At 47.7% G+C, this 25,211-nt stretch overlaps 10 protein-coding genes across 10 annotated transcripts; 3 read left to right on the top strand and 7 right to left on the bottom strand.

The window, feature by feature from the left end:
- Positions 1 to 104: 104 nt before the first annotated feature.
- EDB82DRAFT_521803 (nineteen complex-related protein 2-domain-containing protein) lies at positions 105 to 1,565 on the top strand (the record flags this gene model as incomplete). The annotated part of the gene is made up of 2 exons (XM_025738531.1): positions 105 to 210; positions 280 to 1,565. The coding sequence occupies 2 exons, from the start codon at positions 105 to 107 to the stop codon at positions 1,563 to 1,565; spliced, it is 1,392 nt and encodes a 463-aa protein (XP_025588172.1).
- Positions 1,566 to 2,372: 807 nt separating this feature from the next.
- EDB82DRAFT_491426 (uncharacterized protein) lies at positions 2,373 to 4,082 on the bottom strand. The gene has a single exon (XM_025738542.2). It carries the CDS (start codon positions 4,021 to 4,023, stop codon positions 2,545 to 2,547), a length of 1,479 nt encoding a protein of 492 aa, XP_025588173.1. The 5' UTR covers positions 4,024 to 4,082; the 3' UTR covers positions 2,373 to 2,544.
- Positions 4,083 to 4,883: 801 nt separating this feature from the next.
- Positions 4,884 to 6,157, bottom strand: EDB82DRAFT_97667 (uncharacterized protein). Its single transcript, XM_025738553.2, has 3 exons — positions 5,897 to 6,157; positions 5,343 to 5,838; positions 4,884 to 5,291 (listed from the first exon to the last, which is right to left on the bottom strand). Exons 1-3 carry the CDS (start codon positions 5,937 to 5,939, stop codon positions 4,982 to 4,984), a joined length of 849 nt encoding a protein of 282 aa, XP_025588174.1. The 5' UTR covers positions 5,940 to 6,157; the 3' UTR covers positions 4,884 to 4,981.
- On the bottom strand, positions 6,010 to 7,463 carry EDB82DRAFT_491423 (uncharacterized protein). The gene is made up of 3 exons (XM_025738564.2): positions 7,163 to 7,463; positions 6,666 to 7,115; positions 6,010 to 6,614 (listed from the first exon to the last, which is right to left on the bottom strand). The coding sequence occupies exons 1-3, from the start codon at positions 7,249 to 7,251 to the stop codon at positions 6,377 to 6,379; spliced, it is 777 nt and encodes a 258-aa protein (XP_025588175.1). The 5' UTR covers positions 7,252 to 7,463; the 3' UTR covers positions 6,010 to 6,376.
- An 866-nt stretch (positions 7,464 to 8,329) lies between these two features.
- Positions 8,330 to 9,437, top strand: EDB82DRAFT_97431 (uncharacterized protein). Its single transcript, XM_025738575.2, has 4 exons — positions 8,330 to 8,564; positions 8,617 to 8,663; positions 8,713 to 8,750; positions 8,803 to 9,437. The coding sequence occupies exons 1-4, from the start codon at positions 8,492 to 8,494 to the stop codon at positions 9,362 to 9,364; spliced, it is 720 nt and encodes a 239-aa protein (XP_025588176.2). The 5' UTR covers positions 8,330 to 8,491; the 3' UTR covers positions 9,365 to 9,437.
- Positions 9,438 to 9,510: 73 nt separating this feature from the next.
- Positions 9,511 to 11,204, bottom strand: EDB82DRAFT_521798 (uncharacterized protein; the record flags this gene model as incomplete). Its single annotated transcript, XM_025738586.1, has 4 exons — positions 9,511 to 10,457; positions 10,513 to 10,593; positions 10,649 to 11,143; positions 11,195 to 11,204. The coding sequence occupies 4 exons, from the start codon at positions 11,202 to 11,204 to the stop codon at positions 9,511 to 9,513; spliced, it is 1,533 nt and encodes a 510-aa protein (XP_025588177.1).
- Positions 11,205 to 11,928: 724 nt separating this feature from the next.
- Positions 11,929 to 13,232, top strand: EDB82DRAFT_552340 (uncharacterized protein; the record flags this gene model as incomplete). Its single annotated transcript, XM_065609589.1, has 4 exons — positions 11,929 to 12,073; positions 12,134 to 12,298; positions 12,360 to 12,456; positions 12,511 to 13,232. 4 exons carry the CDS (start codon positions 11,929 to 11,931, stop codon positions 12,758 to 12,760), a joined length of 657 nt encoding a protein of 218 aa, XP_065465885.1. The 3' UTR covers positions 12,761 to 13,232.
- EDB82DRAFT_97520 (globin-like protein) lies at positions 13,086 to 14,998 on the bottom strand. Its single transcript, XM_025738609.2, has one exon. The coding sequence runs from the start codon at positions 14,781 to 14,783 to the stop codon at positions 13,410 to 13,412; it is 1,374 nt and encodes a 457-aa protein (XP_025588179.1). The 5' UTR covers positions 14,784 to 14,998; the 3' UTR covers positions 13,086 to 13,409.
- A 4,345-nt stretch (positions 14,999 to 19,343) lies between these two features.
- EDB82DRAFT_97414 (uncharacterized protein) lies at positions 19,344 to 21,851 on the bottom strand. The gene is made up of 4 exons (XM_025738620.2): positions 21,568 to 21,851; positions 21,212 to 21,510; positions 19,948 to 21,155; positions 19,344 to 19,897 (listed from the first exon to the last, which is right to left on the bottom strand). Exons 1-4 carry the CDS (start codon positions 21,636 to 21,638, stop codon positions 19,745 to 19,747), a joined length of 1,731 nt encoding a protein of 576 aa, XP_025588180.1. The 5' UTR covers positions 21,639 to 21,851; the 3' UTR covers positions 19,344 to 19,744.
- Positions 21,852 to 22,233: 382 nt separating this feature from the next.
- Positions 22,234 to 25,166, bottom strand: EDB82DRAFT_491404 (glycoside hydrolase superfamily). Its single transcript, XM_025738631.2, has 3 exons — positions 24,872 to 25,166; positions 23,713 to 24,805; positions 22,234 to 23,660 (listed from the first exon to the last, which is right to left on the bottom strand). The coding sequence occupies exons 1-3, from the start codon at positions 24,923 to 24,925 to the stop codon at positions 22,303 to 22,305; spliced, it is 2,505 nt and encodes an 834-aa protein (XP_025588181.1). The 5' UTR covers positions 24,926 to 25,166; the 3' UTR covers positions 22,234 to 22,302.
- Positions 25,167 to 25,211: the final 45 nt, after the last annotated feature.

Here is a 25,211-nt window from a genome sequence, read left to right as displayed (position 1 = left end):
TGCACGTCACTTTAATCCTCCTCAGGCGCGTGTCGTCGCGAAACTTTGTCTTTTTTTTTCAACTGAAATGCGCCAGGAATAGATATTAAAAAGACAATCATATCATGAGTTTCGCTGCAAAACGGAAAGCCAAAGTCATCAAGGTCGCCGATGAGGATGACCTAAATGAAGACGTCACATCGCCCACTGGCGACAATGGTACTAGCGATGGTGAGTATTCCCAGATTTTGGATGTGTGACTCTTGCTGATGAGATCAAGGCTGACCCTTGCAAATACAGAACCCTCTAAACCATTATTCGGCACAAAATCAGGTCGGAAACCCTTCAAACAGTCAGGCTTGAGGAAGAGCTTCAACCCAGCGGGCGGCGAGAGTCTCGGGAATGCGTCGGCTACCAACGACGATGAGGACGACGGACCAGTGGTCGTACGACCGGTTATCGGTCGATCAGGCTCGCTGAAGGGAAAGAAAAAGCCGAACAAGTCTTCCCGGTTATCATTTGGTGGAGAAGATGGTGCTGCAGGCGGCGACGAGTCTACTGAGGTATTCACCCCTAAGAAACTACCTTTAGGGCGTGCATTGGAAAATAGTGCTATAAAAAGAGGGTTGGGCACGAAAGGACTTCCTATGAGATCGATCGGAGACGATGACGACCGGCCCAAGTACAGCAAGGAATATCTCGAAGAACTGCAATCATCCACACCTAATACCCCCCAAAAGTCCTCCACATTACCTCCTGACGATGGCGATTTGATGGATCTGGACGCTTCGGAGCTGGAGGGCGCACTTATTGTCGATTCAGCAGAGTTGAACAACCAATCACAACCTACAGCTATTCTATCCGAGGCTGAAATTCGCGAGAAGAAGGAACGGCGTCAGCGGTTGGCCCTAGAGAAGGACTTTCTTTCAGTTGGGGATGATGACGATCCATTCGCACGCAAAAAGAAGGACGATACACGTTTAATAGCAGAAGATGAAGATCTTGGAGAGGGATTCGATAACTATGTTGAAGATGGCGGGCTCTCTCTAGGCAAGCGTGCTGAAAAGGAGAGACGCAAACAAGATCGAAGGATGATGGAAGAGCTTATCACGGCAGCTGAGGGCCATACTTCGGATTCGTCATCCGACAGCGATGCCGAGCGACGGATCGCATACGAAGCTGCGCAGACACGCGCCGGCATGGATGGTCTGAAGAAACCCCGGAAAGACCCCAGCCAGGACCTACTACAGGCACCACCAAAGATATCACCTCTCCCTAGTTTGACAGAATGTCTGGCCCGTCTGCAAACTACGCTAAAGGGTATGGAGGATGAGATGAAGGGAAAGCAAAACCGGATGGAAAAGCTCAAGAATGAACGACAAGAAATAGTGAAAAGAGAAGGAGAAGTACAAGCTCTGCTGGATGAGACGGGGCGCAAGTATCAAGAGGCGATGGGACAAGGGAAAGTGGCTGAAGGAAAGGCTGTAGATGTCCCTGCGAATGCCCCTGTGGAGATGGTGGGCGCAAGAGGTTTGGAAACACTTGGTATGCCGACGACTAAACCGGAAGATGAGGAGATGCAATAATAGGAAGGTGAAGGACGTTTGTCCCCCCTTGTTCTTTTAAAGTAACCAAGCGACCGTCTCCTACTAAACAGAGCCTTCCTAGATATGTCCCACGACGAAGAAGTAATAACATCAAGGATACACCTTGACGATTTGTCCCAGAATGATTGATAGGTCTTTCAGGGTTTAGTATTGCAATGGCGTCGTTTTGTATGAATGAAAAGCAAGACCACGATCACCTGAAAGTAAACTCCAGTCATCATGATAACTATAGCCAGAGGACAACAGACAGAGCCGTAGTGCCCTGAGGAGTTACAAGACCACGACTCGCTCACTCAACCCACAGTGCTCAAGAAGTGATGTGACTCTATCTTGATCTGATATGATCTGATTCGGCCAAATTATGAACAACAAGGGCATCGTGTTATGTCGGATTTGGATATCCAAGTCCGTGACTGGCTGAGTCGGGTTTCATTGAAGGATCCCAAGACAACGGAGGATGCAGATCCCGGTGATTCAACTACTGAAAACCACAAGACCATTATCCGGGAAGTAATAATAAACAAGCTCAGCTGGAACTTGTTTCCCAATAGTTTCGAGACCAGTGACGGTATAAAATGAAGGAATCGAAGAACAACCGATCGAGATGCTGCAACTTAGCCAAGACAACCAATAGCTAAAAGACGGGAGCGGCCTCAGATGGAAGTAGCTTAGAGTGTCCCACTCTCCAATCTTTCTTGTTCTAGAAGCTTGGCTTTGCACGTGGCTCTGGCTTCCATTAAACAAGCCATGCCAAAGCCTGGTACCCAGCCGGCCAATCAGTCTCGGTTGTCATTCAGTCGACACAAACAATCACAGTGTGATGGAAAGAGCATATTGTTACAAACACAGTCCAATGCCTCATCATTCATAAGTCGTCTGCCCAATGTAAGTCAAGCAGCTTCCAAACGCTGCACATGGCATTGTTATTTCCTTCCCAAGAGTATACATGGAATAACTCTCAAATGTCCTTCTTCCCTTGTCCTCCGCTATAGAGAAGACCGCCCGTTACATCGCCCAACATATACGCACACCAATCTTTGGCCAAGCTCACTCGTCCATACCACGGGCCTTCGTTAGTAACCTTTGGCATGCGCTCTGCAGCCTTGACAAAGTAGTTACTTGTGGCATTAACGGGCAACTTCTTCGGCTTGAGTCTGTCCTTGTCATCGAGTACAGGCATGACACTTCTCGACCCTGTCTTTTCCATCTCCTTGATGACCTTTGTCAATAGCTTAGCCATGAGAACAGCACCAGGTGTCCACGAAGTGGTCACGTAGCCCATCACGAAACCCATGTTGGGAAGGGAATCGACCATGCAGCCACGCCAAGTATAATGTGAGCCGACATCAAGAGGCTGGCTATCTACTGACGGGACAATGCCACCGAAAAGCTGAAAGTGCAGGCCTGTTGCAGTGACAATGATGTCGGTTTCGAGTTTGCGACCGGATTTGAGGAGAATGCCGTCTTTTGTGACAGTCTGGATGGTGTCTGTCACGATTTCACAGTTGTCTCTGTGCAGAGCTTTGAAGAAGTCTCCTTCGGGACACATACATAATCTCTGTTCGAAAGGGTTGTAGGCGGGGTTGAAGTGGACATTGACATCAACGTCTTTTGGCAATTCGCGCTGCATTTCTCCCATGAGAAGCTTGCGGCCGAGCTTAGGAAATTTGAGGAGTATTTGGGTGCTGATAAGTTCCATCAGGACATCTTTCCAGTAAATAAGCCAGTATGCCCATGACCAAGGAAGAAGCGTGCGTAGGCAAAAGTCGAGATTGGATGTTACAGGTCGAGAGATGATGAACGAGGGACTGCGCTGAAGCATAGTCACCATGCTGGCCTTTTCGGCAAGTGATGGAACGACTGTAATTGCCGTAGCCCCTGACCCGATGACAACAACACTTTTGTTCGAGTAGTCCAAGTCTTCAGGCCACCATTGAGGATGAACGACTTTGCCTCCAAAGTCCTCTATGCCGGGAATTGTCGTCTCAAAAGCCTTGTCGTATGAATAATACCCCACGCAGCTGATGACAAAGTTTGCGATAAACGTCTTGCGCTGGCCATCCGCCTCGACCTCTAGTCTCCAGTTTTGCTCGTCAGTTCGCCATTCACACGCCGTCATTTTGTGGTTGAACCAAATCTTTTCTCTTATACCAGCAGCATCCACGGCCTCTTCTAGATACTCGATGATTTCTCCAGCTTGTGCCATCTTGTGCTCGTGTCTCCATGGGTGCCATGGTAGACCGAATGAAGTCATGAACGAGTCGGACCGGAAGCCTGGGTATCGAAAGAAGCGCCATGTTCCGCCAATGGCTTCTCGTGCCTCGAGGATCGTGTACGAGCGATTGGGGAGTTTTTCGTTAAGGACATGGGCGGTGTTGATACCAGAAAGGCCGGCGCCGAGAATTAGAATATCATGGTGTTCAATCGGGTCGGACATGTCGATAGGAATTAGCAATGTTGAGATTATTGTATCGCGTGGTAGTTGTTGAGAAGCTGAATTCACATTGGGAAATAAGTTCCCCTGTACCTGTACCTAGCAGACACTATAACTCTCCTAGCCTACCGCTAGTCCCGCCCACATTTCGCATGACGCCACAGAAGGTGAACCTTTCTCCGTCTAATTGGTGCTTCCATGGGGGCTTCAGAAAGATTATAATGTCCAGTACGAGTGTTATTCCATAAATTTTCTATGTCAATCTCACAATTGACCGTACTGTTGGGTTTTCGGATACCAAGAAACGCAAGATAAAGATCTGACACCGGCCCGCTAGACGTAGATCATCCCTAGTATATACCTAAGATCCGACTTCTACTCTTGGCAAACCGTAATGGTCAGGAGTGTAAACGTTTATATTCCGACGTTTATCATTAAGAAATAATTCATTACAAATCCACTGGTAAGTACAATTTATTCTTCTAGGGCTATCTTCAGCCCAGTCATCCTCCTAATGCTTAGCTTCTCTCTTGTTGTCTACCATAAAACAAACCCTTTCTTGAGACTAGGACTACCTACAGGTAGTTTTGAATTTCGCAAAGCTTTCTCTCTACTCAAGCATAGATGGATAGAGGCTGCTGAATAGGAAAGCAATTCATAAAATAACCATAGCAGGAACTCCAGACAACGAGTGGTTCCCAAATTTGTATCTGGTTTGTTGATGACCCATGATGCAATGCTCATCAAGCCGTCTTCCAAATACATTTAACAAGAAAGCCCAAGCCAATGTTGACATGGATTCATCAAATACATAACCTTCCATCTATCCATCTGTTTCACTATCATAACACTCATCTAAAATCTTTGATATAATGATAGCTCCAAACACCTGCATCATCGAATAGCATTCCATCCCCATCGAATCTTTTAGGCCGTTCACTCGTAATTTACAACTTCAACCCTAATCCTTTCTGCGCCAATTGTTGGATACCATCGCATTGTTCGTCTCAGGCTTGTTTGGGCGAGGGTTGTTAACTCGATCGGCGACCCGACGACCCTCTCGTGCATCTAATTGACGACCCACGAGCTTCTGGGGAACCCTCTCAGAAATCGACACCTTCAGCTGGCCTCCTGGGATTTCCTTTCTGTTAAGTTTTTCCACTGCTAAGCTTGCTTCTTCTTTGGTGTCGAAATCGACAAAGCAGTAGTGGTGGTTTCCAGGCAGAGTCTTCTTACTCTCGTGAGGTGTAATTCGTTTCCCGATAGCAGCCCTGAGTTTCAAGTTAGAAGACACTTGTGTGTGTGTGTGTCTAAATACTTACGGTTTGAAACCAGAGAATATGTGTGCCAATTCTTCCTGGTGTTGAGCTTGATCGATCATTTTGCCTAAGCCTCCAACGTACAGTCTTCGTCCACCGTGATCCCTTGTCACGTCTTCGAAGTGATCGATAGCCCAGTTAGGACCCCTGTTCTCGCCTCTGCCGTTGTTTTGGCTCATGTTGTTGCTGTTCGTGCTCGATTTGGTATTCCAGTCGCCCCATCTACGAGATGTTGCATCTTCGTTTTGAAATCCGCGACCTTCACGGGGCTTCTTTGGTTCACATGGTCCTACCTTCAAAGTCCTTCCATATACTGTAGCAGATAGAGACGAAAGAGCTCTCTCAGCAGTCTCGCGGTCGTGGAAGTCGACGAAGCAATATCCAGGATTTCGAGCGCTGATGGGATCGACCGAGATGTGAATCTTATCCAAACTATCGAAACCGTTTCTAGCTAGGACTTCTTCTACTTCAAAGGGCTTTGCCTCGTAAGGGAGGTTGCCTATTGAAAAATCAAGTGTCAGCTTTCGTCCCAGAGGCTATACTGGGGATGATCATACCTAGATAGATGCGCCTCCCGGCAGCGATAGCTTCTTGTTCCATAACGATGAGCTGTACGTAAGGTCAACAGTAATGCCGTATGCTTGAGAGATCACAAGGGAGGGCAGTAGGTAGTGGAAAGCTTGAAATTTGCAAAAAGGGCTCCCTTCAGTTTAGTGAGCCTCCTTGTGGACCAATAAGAAAGTGTTTGTAACCACCCCGCGAAGACCCTGAATGAGGGGCGATGCAGTGTGGGTAATAAGCCGAGAAGACATTTATCCATTCTCCAGTCTATCAGCAAGCTGTTAGACATAGGCTTCCACCAAACAGTTTGGAATATATACAATCAGAAAACAAGTAGAGGCATTTTCACACGTATAGTCTGTGCAATCAATATTGTATGCCTCTTGTGGATATCCTAGTCCAACCATAACTCCTTGAAATGTCGAATTGTCAAAGTGCTCTCCTGACTCTGGTATCAATTTTTGGTTTCTTTAATCTCATTTACTCATCCTCGAACTGCTGGACATGGATGGTGAGCCAGCAGAGGGATATCGTGAAAGTTCCCTCATGTGTTCAGGAGTTCCCAACGCCTTCATGTCTTTGGATCCCCATTTTCGTATGGCCACTTTGTGGTCGCAGTTCGTGCAGTAATGTGATGTATGAGCAGCCCATTTTCCAGCATAGGGAACAGCAGCACCGGCGATTGTCGTAAACCCAAGAACAGTTGCAGATATACTGGTATCAATTAGCAGGGGGGGGGCTTGGATACTCGAGTGAAAATCTTACTGTGTGACTTTTGATGAGGTTTTTTTCACTCGTGTCTCGGTGCGGTGCCTACAGAAAGGACAATCCACAAACTTGGGGTAATCTCCAAGTTCAGTAAGTGGTGTCACGTACGTGACCACTTCATTGCTGTTGTAGGAAGGCGGTTGTGGTGTAAACCCGCTATTGTCAGGATGTTGTAGGGGTACTTGAGGAGCGTAACCACCTGTGCTGTATGGTGGTTGGTGTTGGGACGCATAAGATCCCGGACTGTATGGATACTGGGTCGTAGAATTGCGTGCTGGCAATGGAGGCGGAGAATCGTCCAGTGTTCCTATAGGGATAGGAGCTTCATTGAATCGCTTATCTGACTCTGAATCAACCGGTATTGGGGCATCGTGGTATTTCATCATAGCATAATTGGAATTCACTACTTCAGGAAGACCCTCATCATCGACTACACTGCGAATGATTCTGTTGGATGTTAGAAGGCACCAGGTTGAGCTTCCTGTCAAACTTACGTTGAATTCGGACGTGACTGTGGTAGATTCTCATGTGATGGCTTTTCCAGTAAAACCGAAGGGGGTGAGATGTGTTGTATTGTCGCCATTTTGTATTGCTAGTCTTCCAGAAATTGGTGTAAGATAACCAAAAACTAGGCTCCTTGAAATAGTTGTGAGTGGGGGACAAGGGATCCTTTATGGACATCAAGCTAAGAGCTGACAAGCTTGCTAAGCTCCTACCATGTAACTACACAGCCGATGGATCATCTGTAACACCATTAAGCAAGGGCGAGTGGCTGAGCCTCAGCCCAGAAATCAGCCAACGGGTATGAGGTCTGCGACGTCGAAGGATTCGGTATGTGGCTGTCTATGCTCTTTTAGGGTCACTACGGTTGCATAGATACAGGGGATAACGTGCCTATTCTCCACCCATTGGCGAGCACTATGTAAAGGGTGGCGTGGAATCCTCTCTCTCGAGTCTCCCAACCGGATAAGGCTGAACTGGCCGCTGCCTTAATGCAACTTTGTCGTATTTGCTAAATGTTGAAAAAGCAGACAGTTTCAAGTGTTACTGCCTTACCGATGATGGGTGACAATTGCGGTTGGATGTGCGATGATTGACACAAGGGAACGGAAAACCGGCAGCAATGAGGATGGATGTGGCAGTGATAGCGTCATATTGGTGGTAGATCATTGTTGGTATTGTTTCCATTTAAGCCAGTTCTACAAACAATTTCATTTTTTGTGAAGGTGAAGGTGATAATAGTTGAGCACAAGGTTTGTTTGACAAGAGCATCAGTTCTGGAATGAACCCCAGAAACCTACCTGGGTACAAAGGTACTTCTGTCCTTCGCACCTGCCGGCCTTACAACAGCATTAACAGCAGATTGATCGATTAGAAAGTCGAGACTCGGCAGATGACATAAAGCAAAACACAAAAAGAACCCTGCATGCAAAGAAGGTAGAAGTGGTTGATTGTGTCCTTTTTTTCCTTTTCCCTCCCAGTTGTAACATTCCATCATCTTGAAGGCTTTCTGGACTCAGTCAACCTACTTCTACATCAGACAAACCACATAAACACACGGTTCTCTTCTGATATAATGAGTTTCACAGCCTTTCTCTTCGTCAAACATAGCAATTGATCTTAATTCGCTAACTTAATTCTTAATAATAGACCTCGGTACTAAAGGTCTCCATTCATGACAGCTCCCCCACTCTTGCCCCTCCTATCCCTCAGGTCATGCATGAGCTCTTAGAGCTGAAGATTAGCCCATAACACGAAGAGTTCCCTCCAACTTTTCAACTTGAACATAATTTCTATAACAAGAAATATTCAATTCGTTCAACATGTCCTCTGAACAGCTTGTCCTCTTTGATCTCCCAAGCCAGAATGGTGCCTGGTCTCTCAACCCATGGAAGAGTGAGTTGTCTCAATACCCCTCCATGATATCACCGCTCATCTGTTTACAAAGCTCGATTTCTCCTGAACTTCAAGGGCATCGACTACAAGACTGAATGGGTAAGTCTGTCATACAGTTTGGAGAAGTGCATTGCTGAACAACATCCAGCTCGAATATCCTGACATCAAGCCGACTCTTGAGCCTCAGTAAGTCACTGGCATCGTTCAGCAGGCACCCTGTGACTCACCAGCCCAACAGCATTTCCGCCAACCCAGCCACCGGAACATGGACGATCCCTACTGTCAAGTTCCCCGATGGAACTTACATTATGGACTCGGCCAAGATCCTTGAGCGAATTGAAAAGGACTGTCCTGAACCCTCCGTCCACAAGGACTCGCCTGTCCTTACCAAGCTCTTCGAAATCATGCCGAACATGATGGCCGCCCTCCGACCCATCTACTTCACCCACGTCCCCAAACACATTCTCAACGAGAAGAGTGTTCCTTACTGGCAGGAGACCCGAACCGAGGCGGCTGGAGAGCCTCTCGACGAGCTTTACAAGAGAGAGGGCGGCCAACAGGCATGGGATAAAGCTAAGCCACATGTGCAAGAGGTCGAGGCTCTCCTCAAGGAGAACTCCGAAGGCCCATTCTTCCTAGGAAAGACTCCTAGCTATGCTGATTTTGTCTGGGGTGGTTTCCTCATCTTCATGCAGCGCAACCAGATCATTGATGAGGTGTACAAGATCAGTGGTGATGCTCAGCTTCACAAGGACCTCCTAGAGGCTACTGCTCCTTGGCACAAGAGGAACGACCACTAAGTTACAAAGTAGACATGGCTCGAAAAGAAATACAAAGATGATGGAACAAAGAACTGGAAAGCAATACCTAGCTAGGCTAACGAGTGATAAAAGACCCAAGACATAAAACACAATTCATTCTTATTCGCTGCCCTGGCACAGTTCCTTCATCCAAGACTAATCCCTCCATCCTCGTTATCCGCGTCCGACTCCTCAGTGGTTTCGATTACCGACTTCAAGCTAAGTCCTTTGGAAAATTGCTCACCCAATTCATCAATGTCAGGTATCTCACGAGCACCTGTATCCGTCCAAATATCGGTGCTTGCATACAATACTGAGGTCAGAGGATGGGTGCTCGAATCGTGCCTTTTGCCCATGGAACTCTTATCAACCAAGATACTAAAAGCATCCTCTCGAATCCTATCCATCATGGAGTTGAGGATTTTTTGTCGCCGGGTCTTGCCAAAAGACATTTCGGGCTCCCTAATGTCGGGAAATCGCCAGTTGACATAGAGATTACCGTGACTCGATCGCGTCTTGATGTCGTTGTGTTGGCCTACAGCATCAAAGTAGTAGCGACAGAGCTGACAAGCTCCTTTGCTACTACCTATGTACTTCCAGTCATGAAAGAAAGTGACGTCTGGCCGGGTCATTACCCATTCGAGAACAAGTACTTCTGAGTGTACATATGGCTTAAACGTCGTTCTGGTACACTGAGTCTTGATGCGATCATCCAGGCTAAACAACTCCAGGCTGCTGGCAAGACCACGATACCTTTCAATTGAAGCTTGGTCGCTGCACAGTCGGCCGATAATGCCATGGGCAGTTTCGCTTTTTCTTCCAAGGGGGTTTGAATCTGGTTTGGTGGACTCAATAGGGACAACGACAAACTCCTGGAAGAGTTCTGGCCATGCTTCCTCCGAGTCGATGAGGCATTGTACTGTTTTCTTGTAGCTCCGGAGACGCGAGATGGCGTGCCTTAACTCTGACCAGCACTCGAAACTTCTGCCATCTCTGATACGGCCGGCTGTGGCGCTGGTCTCTATATAATGTTTTGTTCGTGATGTCAGGAAAGCCTTGAGGGCCTTTAGGACGCTGGTGAAAGAAGAAAGATCTATGAAGGAAGTTATTAAAGGGGAAGTACTTCAGGATCTATCTATGGGACTTACATTGAGTATTAGTTGTTTCACTGAAAGTAGTCTGCTCGATTGCGATGCTGAGATTCCCTAAACCTTTGCTAACTTCAGTATCTATTTCCTAATGTCAGCGTTCCAGTTGACGATTATTGTTCTCGGATATGCCTACCAGGTTGGGTGTCACTTCGCTGGCAATACAGTAGACATTCGGCAATGCTCTTCTGTAGCGTATCAAGATAACACTTGATTCTGGGAGAGTTAAAGCCCAGGATCATCTCAAAGATCTCGTTTCGAACAGACGTCAGCTCCGCGTTCGAGAGTAAATGAAAACTTGAGAGCCTCTTCAACAAAGATGTCAGGAATTCTTTTGTGTCGTGCAAGTCCTTGCCAAAGACCTGATTACAGCCAAAGGCATATGTGAACTTGTCTTCTCCATCGAGGATCGTCACAGAAGTAACTGTCGTGCCTCGCTTCTTTCTGTCGCACACACTAGCTATACTATGAAGAAAATGATGGTACTTTTTCTCTTCTGTCGCTGGACTGTCGGGGGCTTCTGTTTGCCTGAGAGCACCCTCTTCGTGGGTGATTTCGGTCAGCGCTTTGTACAAGACGATGGGCTCGTAAAGTCGGCGCTTCTGCTTGGGCTTGAGTGAGGCTATCTCGTCTATTAACTACCAGTTAGTGTAAGTATCTTTATCTTTGTTTCATAACCTACTAGAAGTCATGATCATGATTGTTGTTGTAATCAAATTGTTGGGGAAGTTGAGCACGGAAAAGGTCTGGGTGACGATTGGTACTCTGAATAACTTGTGAGAACCCAATTAATTATTCAGTAGTCTCCGTATTCACTCTTATACTCATGTCGTCGACTCATCTGTCTGCCTTGTTGTGTTCAAGGCCAGTGCTGGAGGCCGACAGGGGGCTTATCACATCATGCGGGGTGATATGAATCTACCAACAGGCTTTTTGGTCGGCCTCCTACATTTCCATCGCCTTATTTCATCAATTTTTCTCGAATGAATTTTGGTCTTCTCACCGGATATGGCCTTCATATGGGTCGCCCTCTAGGCAATGAGGCTGAGTTGTGGTATTGCGAGCTGCCGCCCTGCCAGATCCCGCCGCTGAGAGATCCATCAATGCGTGTCGTTCCAACTTTGACCTTCGAGCCCCTTCTTTTTTCTTCTCTTGTTTGTCTCATAATGCCAAATTACAGAAATGTAAAAATGCGCAGTTGACGGGAAGCTGCAGTCGGCCCCCGTCGGCCTCCAACAACATGACATCCCGTGGAGGATCTTGACGAGTATATAGATGCCAACTCGGCATCTCTCAAGACACTGTTATCTCGAATATCTGGCATCAATTTGTAGCATGGTTCTCAAAGCACAAACTGCCTCGCCAAAGATCATCTCCTGACCAAATCGCCATACCATCAATTACCAGCCAACAGGCATGTCGCGACGAAGCGATCGTCCTCACAGGCACAGCCGTTCTAGCAAATCTAGACAGGAAGATATTCCCGTCGACCCAAACCTGACGACTGGAGCCTCATACCTACAATACAACGAGACTGAGGGCTACAGCCAGGCTGATCCAAGTCAGAGCCAGTAGAGCGCTGATTCGCAATTCTCTGCTCCTGATACCGCGACATACACAGCGGTATCCGACCCAACAGAGAGTCAGGACACAAGCCAGATGGCGTATTACATGATGCAGCAGCAGCAGCCTGCTACTGTCAATCCCAATGAAGTCCTCCTGAACCCAGGCCTCAGCTACACTTCTCAGAGTTATCCCAGTTCTGCCTACCAAACTGACGTATATGGTATGTTGCCTTGGCAAACAGAACTCAAACCTGCAGACAAGCGTATACTTACAACAGACAGAAGCCGAGCCGGAGGCTTCCTCCTCGGCGGCACAACCTCCCAGCCAGTATCACTGCTCAGAGTGTGACCGGTTCTTTCCTGGAAACCGTGACTTCAAGTAACCTTCCAAACTTCAAACTGCGCCCGTTTCGAAACTAATACGCCGTCGTAGCAAGCACATGAAAATACACGACAAACCGGTGAAATGCAAGGCCGACGCTAGTTGCAAAGTTACAAAGGCAGAGCAGCGAGACATGGACCGTCACTACCGATCCTCGCACAGGGCCTACGCGGCCAGCAAGGGGATCTTGACTGAAGATGCCGTGTGCGGTTTCCAAGGTTGCACTTCAAAGTTCACTCGCAAGGATAATCTACTCAAACACTGGAAGAAGTTTCATGGGTATGAGCGATCAGGGAACTGAGCGGGACGTTGATGTTTTGCGTTTTTTCTTGTTTTGTTCTTCCTTCTCCTGTTGAGAAATCTTGGAATTTAGGTTTGTTCACCCTGTCTGTTATCTCATGCACACCTCCACCGGTGCCTCAGGGTTGGGTCTGGCGAAGAAGGATAGTATTACCCCCGGTTTCCTCTTAGGCGAATACGGGGATCAAATATATTCACCGTGTAGTTATATAGTACTTAGTCAATCCCTGGAAGGTTCATTCGTTTGGACGACGTTGTGCGCGGAATACTGCACTTTATCGCATTCTGAATTGTGAGGATATGCTGTGGAATCAATAAGATACTGTTCAATTCTCTTTTGTCTGTCTGATATCAAGCCCGGCCAATACTTTTCCTTCCCACTTATCCATGTACACGAGCCGAAATTGCAAGCCCCGGATCATACCCCGTTATAACAAAAAGAACACCGAGGCGTATTAAGTAAACTTCCAACAGAGGTGAAAAGGTGTAAGTCATCAGTAAAGGGGAATCCTCTAGCAAGATACAATAATGAATCAAAAACAAATACGCCGTATCCTTAAACGCCTCATCACTTCTCCTGGTCCCATACCTGACCATTAGAAACCCCATCATAAATGAATACCCTTGTACTTCTCGTTCATCATCCAGGTCTATACTGCTGAGAATGGGCAAGTAGCGCCATCGGCAGACACAGCTCCAGTGCTAGGACATCTTTGCTCAGTGCTGGCGATTGATGGGCTTTTTGACGCAGAAGAAATGCTCAGGTTATCAACCTTGAACTCCATGTCGCCAGTGCTGAAGAGCTCAAAGTGCATGCGGCTAGCGTCAACCTTTTGAACCTTTAGGTACTCAGCCATCTCAAGCATGAACTGCTCAGGACCGCAGATGTAATATTCGGTAGAGCTGTGACACAGGTAGAGGTCATCCTTTGAGACCTTGGCCAGGTCCATGCGGAAGTCGTGGTCGTAGGTAACACCGAAGATGTCGGATTCGGCGAGGTGAGTCTTGAAGATGTTTGTGCGGAAGTTGGGACGGTTGCGAGCGATGCGGCGGACTTGGTCGTAGAAGGGAACGGAGCGTCGAGAGCCGTGGATCCAGGAAACGGGACGGTGAGGCTGGCGTTCAGAAACGGTGTTGAGGATGGACATCATGGGAGTGACGCCGACACCGGCCGAGATGAGAACGATGGGGACGTTGGAGGTGTTGGACATGTCGAGGTAGAACTCGCCGGCTGGGTGAGTGAGCTCAACGACGTCGCCCTCATCTTTCATATCGATGAGAAGGTTTGAAACGACACCAGGATTGAGAGCATCGCCACCAAGATACCGACCACTGCGGGTCATGTGGATGCCCTCGTCTCTTTTGATGGTGACACGGTAATAGTCAGGTCGGGGAGCATCACTCAGAGAATATTGGCGGGACTGGACGTATCCCTTGTCGGCGATGGGGATCTGAACAGAGACATACTGACCAGGCTGGAAGGGAGGGAGGCGCTTGCCATCAACAGGAACGAGATAGAAGGAGTAGATGTCGTCTGACTCCTCGACCTTCTTCTCGATGCGGAACTTTCGGTAGCCCTGCCACTTACCAAAGTCCCGGTAGAGTTGAGCCTCACGACCGATGAGCATCTTTGCAAGCATCCAGTAGGCCTTTGTCCAGGCCTCTCTGATCTGAGGGGTCATAGTAGGGCCTAGGACCTCTGCAAAGGCGGAAATGAGATACTTCTCGACTATGCCATAGTGCTCTGGCTTGATGCCGAGGGAGCAGTGCTTGTGGCACATACGCTCCATTTTGGGGATGAGTTCTGTGATGTGGTTGATGTTGTTGGCGTAGCTCAGGATAACGGCAGTAAGGGCACGAGGCTGGCGGCCGTTTGCTTGGTTGACTGTGTTAAAGTAGTCGTTGAGCTCGGGGTGATCACGAAGCATGTTGCGGTAGAAGATGGTGGTGATGCGCTCTCCGTGGTCAGTCAGGGCGGGGATGGTGCCCCTGATGAGCTTGGTTTGCTGATAGGACAAAGCCATTGTGATGATGTGTGTTGGAAGTAGAGGATATGGTAGTAGATGATGCACCTCTGTAGATGAAGATTGGTGAGATGTATTTGCTATAAGTCAAGTCAAGTTTGAGTAGCAGAACAAGTAAAGGAATGGATCAAAATGGTGAAGCAAGGTCTATTAGTAAAAACCAAAATTTGCGAGGATCATCTCCAGATATTATATCTTGATACATGGAGTATCCTCCACCTGGCTGGGTTGCGGTCATGGTCTGAGGATGGCTATCCATACCCCTGGATGATGATGAGATTATACGCCCTTGCCATGGAGAGAATATGATATCTCGAAACAAAAGGAAGGAAGACAGAGAGAAAACTTCAAGTTTACTCCACAAGCCGTCTATTCTTCGTGGCTTGACATGATGGCATAAAACGCCCCCCCTGGTTGGGGAGAGGAGGGTCAGAGGGTGTAGGTTGTTGGATGATGAGAAGTCGTACGATAGGAAGGAAGCTGGGATCCATTGATCCATGTTGGTGCTAAACCTCTAGCCTGGAAGGAGGCTGTCAGTGGGGTCGAGAGCCCTGTAAGCTCCGCCAACCCGCCGCCAGCTCCCGCTCCAGTTTTGTTTTATAGGTCTAGCGTAGTACGTAGGTTTTTGCTTTTTACAGCTTCGGAGCTCTCCTTTATTATGATACTCAGAGAAGCCGAAAAGAGAGACGAAAAGGTAGCTGGTGCCTTGGCATCATCGTTTAGATGATCCGAGGTTTGGAGAAGCGAGAATCGAGGCTGATCTGAATAGAGTAACCAAATCACAAGTCGGTGAATTGGTACCTGCTAACTAGAGGTAGGTAAATATTTACAAATTGTCCACGGGTATTGCCTTGTGGCCATGTTTAGTTAGTCCTCCTGGTCTGGTTTAATGAAGCAAGAATCAAGTCAGTAAAGAAACTTTGAAAGAGACAGCTTGACTCAAACTTGTCTTTTTTCTCTTTGGAGAACAGAACTAAGAGAATCGATAAAGCTCGCTCGGCCCCCCGTGAAACTAGTTTAGCGCCAAAGTTGCCTCTTCTCTTCCCGCAAGCCCCAAGCTCTCGGTTTTCAATTCAAAACAATCTTCATGCAAAATGAGACGGAAATAATTGCCAACAGTCCAAGCCAGTAAAGCCATGTGGTTAGCCACGCGAGGAAAAAACAAGTTGTGTAACATTAAAGCATGGCAACCACATGTTTCTAAGGAATGAGAGAACCAACAGTGAGGCGAAGCGCGGTCCAGAACTAGGAGAGGCGTAATTCTAGACAACGCAATTCAATTCAACAGGCAAGTGACTACGTAATATTGCAAACAAAACGAACAAAAGAAAGTATGTATTGCCGGTCGGTACCTGGACCGAGTCTTTCTCACAACAGCTACTCACTCAATCGACCGGCAGAAATTTGAGCCCCTATGAACAATAGATAGAGAAGGGATCCCTCGGAGAAGTTGATAACTGACTGATAAACGCGAGCGTGAAGAGTATACTCTGTACAGGTGCTAACGTCTAGGTTCAAGGTCTGGAACTAGGTCAGTTTGTCTCACGCCATCATTTTGATGAGCTCGTGAACAAGACTTGATTAGATCTCTGGAAGAGGGCTTGTGCTAGCCATTCATCAACATCACATTGTCTCTTGATAGAATTCGGCTTTAGGTATAACGCCAATTGACAAAGACATGGTTCCCTGTCCTATGTCTAGCAGTGCTATCCTTCCAGAAAACTACCTCAATTGTTCGATTGCGGAGTCTCATCTCAGAACCACGCGATAGACATTAAATGAGCTCTTCCAAGTGGTATACCTGTGAAGGACCCTCACAGTAGATTACCGAGGCTGTGTTCTTCCAACTATTAGGAACTCCGGAAATGCCGTCTCATGTCGTCAAAGGAAACGCCTGTGTTTTTTACAATCCTAAATCAATGCCTTTTACTCCGTAGTGGACTCTTATAACATGCACGGGTGGTCTTCAAGATGCGCACCAACCACTCCTAGTTCCCGGCGGGTTCAACGTTGTTCTCCGGACTGTGCTCAAATTACATCTTCTTTTAGAAGACTCTTCTACACGAGGGCTGAAAATATCGGCCAAAGTCGGAGACTGAGTACTCGGATCCCATCCGCATTACACTCTTATTCACTACATTTACGAGACAACTTTGTCATCGTGCATCCTCGGTATGTTCAGGGTCATCCAACACAGAAATAAAAAGGTGATTTTCTTTAGGTATAGTTTCAACTAACTAGCATTGGTTAGCACTAGTTTATTAGTGACTGGCCCCAGCAAATTTGTCCTGTTTTATAACACGCCATATCGGCCCTGACCGGCTAGACGCATGCAGTTTTCAAGTCATTCCAATGGGGTTCTATAAAACACTGTAAAGTAAAACAAAGAACGAGGTTAATAGTAAAATGCAAGAATAATAATACTACGCACTAAGCAATTATATCACTTATAATTTTGAATTCTCTAGGTAATAAGCAATTTACACCACACACAGGTATCTATCTAGACAACATAATTTCACTCTCACTGTACCTGCATCACCAACGATCCTCCCAACAGCTAAGATTCATGAACCATCCTAATCCAGAAGATTACCTGATTGATATCACTGCGCACATGAACTAAACTGCGCTGTCCCACTGACACCAAGACTGTAGGCGAGATGACCAATATGAGGGCGGTTACTCTTCCGCCTGTGTACGGAATATCATGACATGTCATTTTACTACTAACTACCGCTTATTACATGCTTATTAAAATCTCATCCCAACCAAACTCAACCCATGACCAGCCAGTTAGATCTGCAATAAAAGAAAGAAAAGTCAAAATTCCAACGGTCAATCGGCTCTCCCTGGTCCTTGGCACGAGCTTCATCCGCGCACATCAGGGTCCCGCTGGGACTCATACACAAACTACATACTCTGCGGATCCCCGGCTCCCATATACCCTGGGCTGGGGTATATACCGTACGACGGCGGCGTCCGGGGCCCTTGTTAGTGATGAACCCCTGCTGCCACAAACTTTGGCCAGTCGACAAGAGCTGAAAGGGTAGCAAGGCACAAGAGCCTCCTCATCAGTTGCAGACTGAGTTTGGAGTTGGTCCATTACCTTGGTGATTAAAGTAGTTATCTAGTAAACAAGCCACAACGGGAATAGCAGGCTGTTAATAAAAAAAAACATCGACATAAACTTGTAGCTTATCAATGGTCCTGTCACAAGTCACATCATATTACAGCAAACCTCTTTCAAATGGCAGCACCATTAATCTCAGTGCTCCAACTCTGATTTGTTCCTTGATTCTTTACTTTTTTTTTCACCGCAGTGCTCTTGTATCAGTTCTGCAGGTGCGTAGTACAATAGTATACTTCCGACTCATCACAAAACTCAAACTTCTCGCTTCTCCACGATCGTTGGCCTTTTTTATTCTTGATCTCATGGCACAGTTACACTCGCGTATACCGGTCTAAGCCAAACATCCTAGTAGAAAATCCGTTAAGTTATCTGAAAATACATCAGGCTGTCATTTTTTCTCCTGAAAGCCCTTGTCACTTCTTCTTCTATGTAACCTCGACCGAGTCCCCGTTGTGAGTCAATCGTCGATGCTCGGAACTGTGGACACAGACTATCCGTACTCTTTGACCCATTGACGGGCCGAAGATGTCTCAGCCTTCTTTGAGATTTATTTGGATGCCTAGACCACACACAATGCAGATATTGCCATCGGCCGAGTAGAGTGATGTGTGCAAGAAAGCCACCCTTGGCATAAAAGACACGTAATTCTGTAATGCATTCACTTGCAAGTACTGATTTGCGGTCACATAGCTGGATTTCCCGAGTTTCGCATACAAAGTATACAATTCAAGATAAATACCAAGATTCGCCTATAAGGTTCCTACAGCCTGGTTCGGATAACGACAGATGGAGAAACAACAAGTGTTTTAGTAACCACCACGACATAGTCTACATAGTAACTATATCCTGGCCCGATACTACTCCTGAAAATGTTTGTTTCTTTTTCTTGGCTCGGAACCTTCCCAACCAACCTCGAATGCAACTATGTTTAGATGTTGTATCCGTATCCTCAAGCAACTAACAAGTAGTCTTTGTCGTAGCGGCCGTTAATTTCTTCACCATGTCTCATACCACACACCGTCCCCTTATGAGACAAACAGTACCTAGTATTAGTGCTGCATGTATTTGCTTCTTCCCACCGTCTCTCGTTTTACGGATACGGTCCATCCCTCCATTCTATTCGAGTCTCTCTCACTTTGCTTTTTCAAGAGTCTGCAGGTCACTCCTCATTTTTGAGTTTTGCTCACGACGATCAAACATCAATTGTCTCCCACGTTTCCTTCCGCCCTTGCATCCATCTCCTCGTGCCCTCCACGTGTAGTTGGTCTCGACGTTGATCTTTCGCATTTAGCTGTTTCTTGGCTTCAGCTTTGTTACTCTTCACTCGAGTCATTGAGGTCTGTTGGTGGAACACACTATCAACACAGCAAACGGTGTGGCGTCGATCCTTCACCACACTCTTCTCATCTGGTTGCAGATGAGAAAGAATAAAAATTGAACTTAAAAAAAGCAATATCGGCTACGATTAACGGCAAATGCATAATGTTTCCGTTTTTCCGTACTGTGCCTCGAATGAATAGCCTATCGCATTTCCTCACCTGTCACATATGATAGACCACAAACAACAAGTCAGTTTGGTTCAAGTTTTCATTTCTCATTAACTACCAGCTATGATACTGACACTCCGTATTATTATGTACAAGTCAAAAGATCCTTGGTCAATTCATAATCACACACGCTCCGATTTCCTGCCCACTCGTGGCCTCGCCATTGTGCTGGTAAGACTTGCTGGCAAGACCTGGAAAGGCAATGAATGCCTCGTTTTGAATAGACAAATTTTCCTCATTTCAACCTATCGTTCATGCCCGTCCCTCTTGCTTTTCTCTTTCTACCTGCCGACACGAATAACACCAGCAGCGATCAGCTTCTGGATCTTGGACTTCACGCCAGGGTTCTTCATGTGCTCCTGGAGAGCCGCGGGATCTGATTGAGCCTGTTGAAGGATGGACTGCATCACGGGGTCTTGCATAAGTCCCATAATCTATAAAAGTTAGTAATCGTTTCTGCCATACTTCAATGAAGGGGTCTTACCTCGGGGTCCTTGGTCAAACGCTCTCGGGTCTGCTCTTCCGTCTCGTTATCACGGGCAGAGTACATAGCCGAGAAAGCCTTTTGTTGCTGCTGCTCAATCTCGCGGGCATTGGCGCCCTTGTGGTGCTCTAGGTCAATCTGCTGGGCCTCTGTGCAGGCATCAACACACTCTGAGTACTTGCGCATACCAAAGTAGGCCTGGGCCTTGCGGATATAAGCTCGGATGAAGGTAGGGTCCTTCTTGATGGCCATATCACAGTCATCGAGAGCGCTAGGGAACTCGAAGAGCTTGACAAAAGCCGCAGCTCGGTTGCTGTAACCACGAGGGTCATCGGGAGCTCGCTTGGTCATCTCGGTGTATGCAGCGACAGCGCCAGGGAAGTCCATCTCCTTGAACTTCTTGTTGCCCTCTTCACGAGCCTCCTCAGCTTTGGCAGGGTCGATGTACGCCTTCTTGCCCTGCTCGGCCTTAATACGCTCAGCAGCACGAAGCTTGTTGAGAACATCGGGGGTTCGGTGCTCGGTCAGAGATCGGTTGTAGTTCTCAATGGCACTTTCCATATCTCCCTTACGCTCGTAGGATGTACCAATTCGGGCGTAACTCTTGGAAATGAGCTTGAAGTCGGCGTAGATCTCGCGTCCCTCCTCGACAGCCTTGGTGCAGGCCTCGATAGCCTTGTCATAGTCTCCCTTCTCGAAGTAAGCAGCTCCCAAGTTGTTGAGGTAAGTAATATCCTTGAAAGTGTCCCAGGCCTTGGTGTAATATTCGATGGCCTCGTCAAAGTTGCGCTTCTTGTAATTCTCGGTACCCTGGGCCTTCAGCTTGTCGGCCTCCTCCTTCTTTTTCTTTTTCTCGATAGCCTCCTCATCCAGCTCAGGTTCGGGCTCAGGCTCGGGGGCCTTCTTGGGCTCGGGCTGCTTGGGGGCTGGTGGCGCATCGGGCATGGGGGAGTCTTGGGCGTTGGGGTCGACCTCACGCTCGCGCATCTCCAGATCAACACCCATCAAGACGCCCATGACAGTCAAGAGACGGGGGTCGCTGAAGATCTCGGAGGCGTTGGAGGGGTTGTCCTGGATCGACTGTAGCTTGGCCATGAATGAGGGGTCGGCGAGGAAACCGCTGGTCTTGGGGTTGGAGGCCAGCTTCTGCATCAGCTGGGGATCGTTGAACATCTGGCCGAGACCGCCACTAGGGTCTTGAGGTCCGCCTGTATGTACAGCGATTAGAAAAAAGAATCTTGTTGTGTGTATAAATGCCACTTACCAACTTCGGCATCCATAGCCTTCTTGACTGAAGCCAAACCACTCTTAAGCTGAGCATTGTTCGCATCATGCTTCAATCCCTCCTCATACGCATCGTTGGCGCCCAAAAGGTCGCCCTGTCCATGGAGTGCAGCACCCTTGCGTCCCCAACCCTTGGCCCAGTCAGGCTTGATCTCGGTAGTCTTCTCAGCGTCCTCAAGAGCATGTTCCCAGTCCTTCTTGGAAGCATAAGCAGCAGATCGGTTGCTGTATAGAATGTGGTTTTCGGGTTGAATGGCGATGGCCTCGGTGAACTTTGCGCTGTTGAGTAGTTAGCAACCTCTTCTATCCTTGTGGTCCGTTGTAGTGGTAACCTACACAGCCTCGTCAAAGTTCTTCTCGGCAATGGCCTTGTTACCTAGAGCCTTGAGCTCATCTGCGGAAGCCATATTGTGTGTATATTATCAGAATCTGAGTATTTTAGCTAGTAAATAACAGTTCTGGGAGGTCACTTCTGTAATATTCAAGGTCAAAGTTAGAATGAAATATGAGCATCGCCCCAGACCATCTTTGGTGGGGAAGTGAGGGCCAGCGATGACTTCTAGCTCATTCGATGCAAGTCCATGCAGGGAGCTTCCCCATTGGATAGAGCTCGCTTACAGCACCTAGCCGTGCCCCGCAGCGGCGTCAAGGCTAGTGCACTGAGAGGACCCTTGGAGATTCTTATGGTTTGATCCTTCAGGGTAGCAGCAAACCAAGGAAACAATAGATCTAGAAGTTTCTTAACATTTCTGTGATCCGCGTATTTGTTGCCTTGTCTGAATGTCATCTTGAAATTCGTGTTGATGTATTGATGTAGTTAATGGTTGAATTCTGTTGATTTTGTATGGAGAGTTTGTTGATTAAGATGAGGATTTATAACTCATGTTTGATTTCAATCACACTGCAAGCTCAAATAAATAGGGCAAACTGACAACAAGAATTTGATTACATCAAGACTTAAAGGATATTATCACAGTCTAAATCGGATTAGACTCAGCAATATTATTCAAAAATTAGCGCTCAATTTTCAATTCCATTACGCTATGTCTACATTTTAACAATTCACTATACTCAAGGCTTGAAAGACCTGTCTCCAAGAGTAACCTTGGACTCCAAAGCAATATCACCAGCTGATCTTCCAATCATAAACTTATACTCCCCACCGTTAACCACCCACTTCTGCGCCGACTCGTCAAAGAAGGCAAAGTCGCGGGTACGGACAGGCACATTCACCTTTGTGCTCTCACCAGGCTTCAGTGTGACCTTAGCAAAGGCGGCCAGTTGCTTCATAGGATTTCCCTTGCGAGTCTCAGCAGCACCAACATAGACTTGGACGGCGATTGCACCGGTAACTCTGCCAGTGTTGGAGACCTTTACGCTGGTAATATAATCGTCGCCTGATTCCTTGACTTCTAGATCCGAGTAGTCAAATGTGGTGTAAGAGAGACCAAAGCCGAAGGGGAAATTGACTTTGTCAGCAGACAAACAGTCGAAGTAACGGTAGCCGACAAAGACACCTTCTGAGTAGGTCACTTTGAGTTCCCCGTTGACGTGCTTGCCAGGGAAGTTACTGTGGGCGGGGCAATCTTCAATTCGCTTGGGGAATGTGCATGTAAGATGGCCTTCAGGAGTTTGCGCACCAGTGAGCACATCTGCGATCGAGTTACCGCATTCTTGACCAGGGAACCAAGTCTGAATAAAACCCTGGATCTCGTCCAGCCAGGGCATAGCAATCGCGACACCAGTAGAGTTGACGACGACGGTGTTGGGATTCGCCTCAGCAACCTTGGCAATAAGACGGTCCTGGCTACCGTCCTTTGGCAAGTTAAAGCTGACCTGGTCCTGGCCCTCCGTCTCCCAGAAAGGCTCATGCCCTGTAAAGACAATAGCGTAATCGGCATCCTTGGCAACATCGATAGCCTCAGCGAGAAGGTCGCGGTCGTGCTCAGCTTCCGACATGTATCCCACCCGGAGACCGCATCGTCCCTCTAGAATACCGATATCCAATCCCTCCTTTGGAACAGGAGGCGATGTGTACAAAGCTAGCTTGTACTTGCGTCCAGCCTCCAACGAGACCTTGAACTCGGGAGGGTTGACACCACCAAAGAGGAAGCCCATTGCATCACCGCAGTTCTCCTTTTGCTCAAAAACAACCTTGTCGTCGATGACAAGCTTGCTGGGACCCAGCCCGGAGACAGTGAAGTAGTATTTGGCAGTCTCCTGGGCAGTGAAGGTGCCCTCAAGGGTAACATCTTTGTTGCTAAACCCAAAGCCGCTGAGAACCGACACTTCAGAGGTGGCATGCCCTGATCGCACCTCGATAGGCTCAGGGTTGCCAGGCTCGAAAAGCTTGAAAGTAAAACCCGGGTTGCCATCTAGATCGACGACATTCTCGGAGATTGGCGGAAGCATTCGGAATGTGTGAGCTCCTATCAGACTGTTAGTGATTATACCTCGGTGGCGGACTTTGAGATAGATTACCTTTAGCATAAGAGAATTCAACACTGTCTCCGAGGGCCTCATGAAGTGCATCCCAGGGTGTAATTCTATAATGAGCGTTGACAGAAGCACTGCCACCACCGTGGGCTAGACCAATCTTGGCGTGGCCAAGAAGAGCAATCTTCTTGCCCTTGACTTTCTCCTTGGACAGGGGGAGAATATTGTCTTGGTTCTTCAGAAGAACAATTCCCTTTGATCCAGCTTCTCGGATCAGAGCTTGGTGTTTAGGGTTGTTGATGGCTCTCTCGTCAGGAATGCTAGGGTCCTTGAAGCAGTTGAGACGCTCGAGGAACTTGAGCACACGAGTAACACGCTCGTTGATAGTCTCCTCGGAAGTCTTGCCTGCCTTGATAGCAGCAATGACGTCCTCGGTATTCCTCCAACGGGTTGGACCGGGCATCTCAAGGTCTAGACCAGCCTCGAGCGACTCAGCAGTAGAGTTGACACCGCCCCAGTCACTCATAACAAGGCCATCCCATCCCCAATCTCCACGAAGAACCTGTTTTAGTAGAAATTGGTTTGAATCGGCATGGTGTCCGTTGACTTTGTTATAGGAAGTCATGATTGCCCAAGGATTGGCTTCCTTGACAGTAATCTCAAACGGACGAAGGTAGAGTTCCCGTAGTGCTCTCTCGCTGATGGTCTCGTCAACAGTCAAACGCTCAGTCTCCTGTTCATTGGCGGCGAAATGCTTGATGGTGGCTGAGACACCCTTCTCCTGCAGACCCTCGACAACCCGGGCAGCCATCTTTCCAGTCAGAAGCGGATCCTCTGAGAATGACTCGAAGTTACGACCGCCTAAAGGATGACGGTGTAGGCACATGGTGGGAGCAAGAAGGCATCGGGCACCCTTGGATTGGGTCTCCTCAGCAAGAGCAGTTCCAATCCTCTTTGCCAGGTCGACATCGAAGGTCGAGGCCATCAGACAAGCAGCAGGGAAGCAAGCAGCGCTTGTGCCGCCAGCGAAGGCGGCTCCTCGAGCACCGTTGGGGCCGTCTGAAGTCTTGACATTTGGAACGCCCTTGGATGGGATAGGGACAGTCTCCCAAAGGTCCTTTCCAGCAAGAAGTGAAATCTATAAGTTCAAAGGTGAGTTGACTGAGTGTAAGTAAGGCAGTGGAGACATGTAAGTTGAACATACCTTCTCCTCAAGAGTGAGGGAAGAGAGGATGGACTGAATATCAACAGAAGACATGTTGATAGAGATGAAGTCAATTGACTATAGAGGAACAAAGAATAACCATTGTCAAACGAGGAGAGGAGGGCTCTTTAATAGAGACACGAGAGAACCCCTCAAGCCCATGACGAGTTCCCCAACCATACCTCGATCAACTCAATTCATCCGACTCGCCCGCATTTCAACCGAAGATAGTACTCATGTGCCATTGAGTACCCGCTTTGCGTGCATCTGTCTTGGATGCGGTGTTGTGCTATTGGATCACGTAGAAGCCGATTCCTTGATTGATACGGGGCTTACGATG

This window comes from Fusarium venenatum (assembly GCF_020744135.1).
Source record: "Fusarium venenatum strain MPI-CAGE-CH-0201 chromosome Unknown EDB82scaffold_1, whole genome shotgun sequence".
Taxonomy (NCBI): domain Eukaryota; kingdom Fungi; phylum Ascomycota; class Sordariomycetes; order Hypocreales; family Nectriaceae; genus Fusarium; species Fusarium venenatum.
Note: the sequence above shows the minus strand (reverse complement) of the source record. Positions and strands in the feature narration are given on the sequence as shown.